At 42.5% G+C, this 7,538-nt stretch overlaps 1 protein-coding gene across 1 annotated transcript; it reads right to left on the minus strand.

The window, feature by feature from the left end:
* Positions 1–978: 978 nt before the first annotated feature.
* On the minus strand, positions 979–3,846 carry IFT70B (intraflagellar transport 70B). The gene has a single exon (XM_036099161.2). The coding sequence runs from the start codon at positions 3,600–3,602 to the stop codon at positions 1,605–1,607; it is 1,998 nt and encodes a 665-aa protein (XP_035955054.1). The 5' UTR covers positions 3,603–3,846; the 3' UTR covers positions 979–1,604.
* Positions 3,847–7,538: the final 3,692 nt, after the last annotated feature.

The following is a 7,538-nucleotide window of genomic DNA, read 5'->3' on the forward strand; positions in this document are numbered from 1 at the left end:
CCAGAATTTTAACATGGCTGTTGAAAATAAGATTTCAGTTCATTTACTTTCCTAATCTTAAGGGGCTATGGAGATTGAGAAGGGCATAGAGCTACTGCACAAAGAAGCAGCAATATTTTTAGTACAAAAGTTGTTAAACAAAGACCATTTCCCAGATATAGAATTGTGCTGTGGGATATACTGAAGAGGTCATTAAACATCGATTGTCCTCCAAACATGGGATCAAACATCTATGGTAAATGGTTATCAGCATACGTAATTAAGGTTAAAAATGCTTATAAACTTAAAACTATTGGACTTCATGGTAGGCCAAATTTTCTGATAGATCTAATAGAACTTGAGCACCCAGGAAGTCATGCTACAGAGGATTTATGCTGTGCATACCTTGTCTGTATATCCTTGAAGGAAAAAAATCATCTCATTATGGCAGGGATTCACTATTACTTGAAAGCTGTCTGATTGAACCATGAGAAACTGCTAGTTTCATACAATTTCATACAATTCAACCTAATACGTTTTTTTTTCTGAATCAGGTCAAGTTGGGGTTGACAGTTACATTTATGGATAGAAAAAGGGTGGGTGAACAAATAGTAAAGCTTATATAGGATTTAGAAAATGAAATCCCTAAGCAGAATGAGTGGAGTTCTCCCTGGAAATGTTGTGGGTGTGAAACTAGCATTATGGATCTACCAGATAAGGTTTCAGAACTTTTCATCTGTGATAGAGGTAGGAAAGAAGTTTGGCGGGGTCATGGGAATTGTGTAGATTTTTCCTTACCAGAGAAGCTACAGCACAGAAACAACTCCAGCATTAACCTATCCTAAATAGGTAGGAATTAAGAACTAAGTTTTCACGGTACCTTTGCTATCAGTCACTGTCAAGGGATAAATGAAAACAGAGTTATAAAAAAGAGTAACAGTATATCTTGTTCATATGTACACATTATTAACAAATGGAACAAAAGAAAACTACATAAAGTTGTTTCTTCAGCAATTGTTTATTGTCTTTATACCATAGCACCATAATTTTGTTAAGGGCACAAGATTTTCCACTGAATCTTGTACATTAAGAAAACAAGAAACCAAACATTTATCACCTAAGGGATTTTGGTTACAGAAAGTGTTAAATCATTATTGAAAAACCCTGCCAAAACATCTTAAACTCTATGCAAAATGTGTGCATTTCAAATTAATATGAGGGTAAGTTGTGAGAATAGAACACATAATCCCTAAAACTTAATACTAAAAGCCCAGAAATCCTGTATGTTAACTACTCTGTTCTGGGCTTGATAGTGCCAAGATAGTGCTGGAAACTGTAATCCCTGTGCAGGGGACTCTCTAAATACAGCCAAGCACAAATGATAACAAAGGAGAGGGAAAATAGGCACTACAGGTTCTAATAAACACAGAGTCCCAATTCAGTTTTGAATTTTTCATATATCTTTCTAGGTGTCAAACTTAAAATAAGGTTAATCTAATTAATATGATTTTCAAATGTACAAAGTTTAACATGTGACAAATGTAAAGATGCCAATGGCCAAATATAGATAGAACTATAAAATGCAGATATATAAAGCTATTATGATAAAAGACTATCAGACATGACTATATATTCCATCCTATAATCTCATAAATCAAAGCTTTTAACTGTCTGGATTCATAGGTGACTGTATTCTTTCCAGTATGCATTCTTTCTTCTTCCAGGGGTTGTTCAATAAGGGCAGGTATGTTCCTGCCATAAAGTTCACATTGTTGTAGAAACTGGACACATTCTTGAATAACACTGTCACGAAGCATGATCGTGTGTTTTGACATGTTTTCTAATAAGGACAGGAAGCATCTTTTGGCATAATACCAGGTATCAGTTCCCAGTTTCTTATGGTAAGGTTCCAGGCTTTTGATAACCCGAGAAATACCAAAGTCATAATTTCCTTTGGCACAATAGAGGGTCCCTATCACCAAATTCACAATGCAGAGGTGGTAGATTTTCTTATCTGGGTCATCATAGGACAGCTGCTCTTCCTCCTTTTCGATCTTTCTCATCAACTCCTCAGCTTCTTCATTCTGACTTGTCATAATGTATGAAACACACAGATTAGCCAGCACAATAGCACTGACGTTCAGGATGTTGTCATAATGCTTCTTGACTATAGGTTCATAGAAACCGATAGCTTCTTTGTATTTGTTTTCCTGCATGAACAGGACGTGAGCCACGTTCAGCTTCCACACATCATGGTCATTACAGAATTCCACAGATTTGCGGAAGATCTTTTCCACCATTGGATAATTCTCCAGGTTCCAGTAGATCTTTGCCTGGGCCATCAACACGGGAATATACTTCTCCAGAGTGTCATCATACTCATTCACTGCCTTTTTGACAGCTTCATCGTCCCTATTGTGTCTTGCTTCCTGAACTTGTATGGTGAGTCTCCGGAGCTGTTCAGTCAGCATCCCTGCTAGCCCATCAAGCTTAATGAAAGCCTCTTCAGGGGCTGTCTGGCAAGTGATCATGGCATCCAGGAAGTCATAGAGATAGGGTGTGAGCAACCTGTAGGTCAAATGGGCATTCTCTGCCAGGACATCGGCTGCCAGGTCAAAATACTCATACTTACAGTAGAGCAACAGCAGGTTGCCAAAGGTCTCTGGGGGAAAGGGGTTCTGTTGGAGCAAAAATTGTAGCTTTTCAAACCCCTCTGTAGGCCTGGCGTCCATGTTCATGAGCGCCTGGTTGTGCAGGGTCACGGGGTCTAACTCTTCTTCTGCCCGAGGTGGCATGTCAGTGAGGGCTTCCTGGGCCGCCTCATAGTTTCTCAGTTGGTACTCGATGGCTGCCTTGAGGTTGAAGGCTTCCACCAGGGCAGTCTGGTGAAGGACTAAGGTGTTGCCAACGCTTCGAACATCAATGCCCTCCGTGGTCATGCCCACACCTAGCTCCGGGTGCTGGCGGATGCCACGCTCTATGATGTCGGCGATGTACTTGAGCGCCGGGGCATAGTGCCGGCGGCTGTAATAGGCCAGAGCCAGGTTGTAGGAAAGGTCAGGCCGGTAGCCCGAAGCCTGGAGGGCCGCCAAGAACTTGGAGCACGCGGCTTCATACTGGCCCTCCTTGTAGAGCAAACAACCCAGGTTGACCTGGCCGTCGGGCTCGTTCTCGCCCCCACCGTCCTCGCCCCCTTCCCCACTCAGCAGCTGCTCCACCAGACTCTTGGCCCCTGGCAGGTCGCCCTCGCTGTACTTGATCGCGGCTTGCAGACGGAGGACCCGGCTGTGGTAGGCGGGGTTGTCCAGCAGGAGGAAGGCCACCCGGGTGGCCTCTGGGTAAAGGCAGGCCTTGTACAGGGCCTGGGCCTGGTACAGGCGGTACTGCTCCAGTTCGGGGTGCAGCTGGCCCAGCTGCTCATAGCACTCGGCGGCCAGCGCGAACTCCTGCAGGCGGTAGTAGCAGTAGCCCAGCAGCGACAGGCCGGCGCGGCTCCTCGGGCTCCGCTGGAGCTCGCCGCCCAGCAGCTGCACCGCCTCGGCGTAGCGGGAATCGCGGATGAGGCGGTACACGACGGCGGTGAACTCCCCATCCGGGATCTGCGCGCCGCTCAGCCCGGCCATAACCGCCGCGGTGGTGGTGCGCGCTGGTTACCACGGCAACAAGCCCGCCGGAAACGGAAGACACAAAGAATATTTCAGTTTTTTTCTTTTTGTGGCTTTTTGCTTACTCCAAAGTTACTTTGCAGGGTGAAGACCAGACTAGGGTTAGAAAGGAGTCACTAATGTATCTCATATATGGCCTGTCACCAAGACTCCAGAGTGTGAGCGGCGTTAGCAAAGAAGAAACTCCTCCAGGTAGTTCGGGGACCGAAACTCCACGTCCCGTCATGCTCCGGTCCAGTCGCGCCGCTGTCCTGGTCGTGACCGCGTTGCATGCTGGGAGGCGTAGTCTCTGCCGGGCGGACGCACAGTCGTCAGGAGGTGAGGTTTCACTGACTTTCTCTTTCTTTAGGGTTTACACTTGGTGCTACACCCTGCCTCGATCCTCCAAATTTCACCACTATATAGAGACGGTGGACAGATCTATGATCTAGTCTTTTCCAGGGTGGGGTGGGAATAAAAGCACGACCAAGTGTCCCTAACCTGTTAACTCCTCTAACTCTCCAAAAAACGACTTGTGTGTGTGTGTGTGTGTGTGTGTGTGTGTGTGTAAAGAGTGTGTGTGTAAAGATTGATTCAGCCTCTACGTGTGTGTGAAAAGATTGATTCACCCTGCACGTGTGTGTGTGTGTGTGAAAGAGAGATTGATTCAGCCTGTACTTGTCAGGCTTTAATGTTTTTGGATATCACTGATAAAAACTGGATTTTCTTTCAGTTAAAATAAAAAGAAAATTTCTTACACTTTAATTCTTTTCTCTCGGATTCTTAGTTTGAAGATCTCTGGAAATTTGCTATGGTACAAAAAAAATCCTGGATTTTCTTTTGTTCCTTTGTCATATATTTGGAATAGCTCTAGATTCCATTTTACTACCTCTGGTCTATATTTGTATAAATACTTTTGAATTCAGTATTGCCCTCATGGGACAGTGGAAAACTAGGGACTTAATTATCCCATAAAATTATAATGGATCACTAATAAAAAACATACCCATAGTTTAGACTGATATGGAGACTGTAAAATTTGTGAGAAATGAATATAATTTTTCAGTCAGGAAGTAGAGACATAGACAAGATAGCAAAAGCAAAACTGGCGTATCCCAGTGAGGTAACACCAGTTCTTAAGATAATAAAATTAGCTGTAGTTTATGGGGCACCTGGGTGACTCATTCGGTTGAGTATCTGGTTCTTGATTTTGGCTCAGGTCATGATCTTGGGGTTGTGGGATCGAGCCACATGTTGGGCTCCATGATGGGCATGGAGCCTGCTTAAGAGTCTCTGTCTACCCCTCCTCTCTCTCTCTCTCTCTATATATATATATATATGTATGTGTCTCTCTCTCTAAAGGAAAAAAATAGCTATAATTTATGAATATCGTATGCAGTGCCTTGGGGTAAGAGGGTTTTCTTTCATAGTCTTCCACAGTCTTTCAGATTTCCATTGGCCTCACTACAATCCAAGCTAAACATAGTCCAGGTAAAAGCATGTCTTTGCTATATAATTAAAGATTTCAATGCAAATCCCTTATCTGCCTCAATAGTATTGCAGCCTATAAGCCTTTTCTATAAATACATTTTAGAGCCAACATCAACCATATTGCAGGGCACTCTATGAGACTGTTTACATAGATTATCTCTAAGCTTAATAATCACCCAATATTCTGCTTATTAGATAGAGAAGGAAAAAAAAACCCAGCTGAGCCATGACATCCAAAAGCTAAGTTATTAGGAAAGAGAGACTGTTGAATTAATTCAATGTATGTATTACCTAAGGGCCCATTTTTGAGGGAATACTAGTGTCTTTTTTGTTGTTGTTGTTGTTATTTTTCCTATTAAAACAACCACCTTGATTTGGGCATTAAAATTTGAACTTCCTGGCCTGAGTTGCAGCTGTTAGCAGATGTAAGGAAGTGATTGGTGAGTGGCAATGTAGTTCCTAGTCACCTATTATAGCTGAAAAGAGATTTCAATAAGGCATCTGGATACTATACTATCAAGCAACTGACTTCATGTACTTATGCATTCTTTTCCCTTGTTGAGAAATTTGCCAAACTTGTGTTCTTCTAGATGGGACCAGACGAGGAGCCTTTCACTGCATGAAGACTAACAAAAGGAGAAACTGCACCCATTTCAGAGGAATTGAGGGGGGCCCTGGGCCACTCGAGATTCCCTGAGAAAACAGCTGAGGAAGACCACTGTATAACCCTACTCAAAAGCTTCTTCCAACCCAGTCTCTGGCTGCAGCCTTTTCTGGTCTTCAACCAAAGGAGGTACATGGCTTGAGGGATGCTAGCTAGTGTGGCTGAATAATCAAGAAATAGAGTGTCTTCTCCTTTATGGCTGCCTGATTAACACTTATCGCTTGAAAAAAAATTCTTATTCAGAAGGCTCAATATTTTATTTTATTTTATTATTAAAAATTATTTATTTATTTATTATTTATTCATTCATTCATTCATGAGAGAGAGAGAGGCAGAGGGAGAAGCAGACTCCCCACTGAGCACAGAGCCCGATACAGGGCTCGATCCCAGGACCCTGGGATCGTGACCTGAGCCGAAGGCAGACGTTTAACTGACTGAGCCACCCAGGCACCCAAAAGGCTCAATATTTTAAAATCTTAATGTATTTTAAATTCTTATGTATTAAGCTGTTACCTTTGGTAATTTGCTATTAAATCAAGGTGAAATGACAGAACATAGAAATGGGAAATTGCCTTTTATATCTTTTAGTCTGTTTCAGAGTTGTATCACGAAAGCATTCACCTTCAAATGGCTTCTTAGAAATGGATGAAAAATGGACTGTCTGCTCTCCCCCAAATTTTCCTGATCCCTTCAGGCGTCAGTTGGGGGCCCCTCTGTGTTGGTGCCTGTGGGCGTGGCAGCTGACGGGGGCAGGAGGGAGGCTGCTCTGTGTCTTTCCCCTTGTTTCATGTGCTACTGTTCCTGAGGCCTGGCTTGAGAAAAGCAGGACATTCGGTTTAGACAGATGGAGGGCAGGGTCATTTTCAAAATGAAATGAGTGCACAAATCACACTGTGAAATTGGCATGACCATCACTGCTGCTGTGAACACTGACTTTTATTTAGTCTCTGATAGGCAGTTGGGGAATAGATTAGCGTTTTGGGGGGGGAGGGTGCAAGAAGGCCCTTTAATTAATGATAGAAATTCTGGAAAGCAATTAATGGGATGGAATATTATAGAATGTCATAAAGGATCATTTTATTTCCAACAAAATCTTGGAAAGCGGAAACATGTATCAGAAAGTAAGTGCATTGTACCATTCCTAGCAATGAGAAAGCATTTGGTGGTTGAAATAAAATTATTTGGTGCCTTATTGAAAGGATTTAGGCTTTGAGAAAATGAAGTTGGACTCAGGGTAGATTTTGGTGCATAAATGGAGCCATGTTGACCATATAGAAGAATTTCATTTAGGCAAAATGTATAGGAGCTAAAAGCATGAGGTTTGGTTCTTCGTGTGCTTATGTTTCTCCCTGCCAAAACATGAGATGATTAAATCCCCTGTAATTTCTATTTGGCATTCTCTTATAAAGCTAATTGGAAATGACTGTTTCTTATTTATCTTGTAAAAATAACCACTTCTTTTTAGTAAACATTGTTTATTTATGAGTATTTCAACCTCAACTGTGATTAAACATTTTCCTTGATAAAGGAAGACTTCTGCAAAACCATTTGCCAAGTTATTATTTCTGTTTCCCATCCAGTCCAGGCCATTTTCTGCAGGATGGCCAGATTGATTCCTCTGGAGTCCAGCTTGATATTTTGTCCCTGTGTGTCTATTGATGATGATAGAACTGACCCGCTTTCCACCACCTCTTACCTCTCACCCGTAAACAGGGAAGAAAAGAATAAATTAGCGCCAAATTTGTAATGTAGTTCACTGA

The sequence above is a fragment of the Halichoerus grypus genome, chromosome 4 (assembly GCF_964656455.1).
Source record: "Halichoerus grypus chromosome 4, mHalGry1.hap1.1, whole genome shotgun sequence".
NCBI lineage: Eukaryota > Metazoa > Chordata > Mammalia > Carnivora > Phocidae > Halichoerus > Halichoerus grypus.

Excerpts from the sequence above, each read along its gene's own strand:
- IFT70B (XM_036099161.2), bottom strand. The coding sequence starts at position 3,602 with ATGGCCGGGCTGAGCGGCGCGCAGATCCCGGATGGGGAGTTCACCGCC.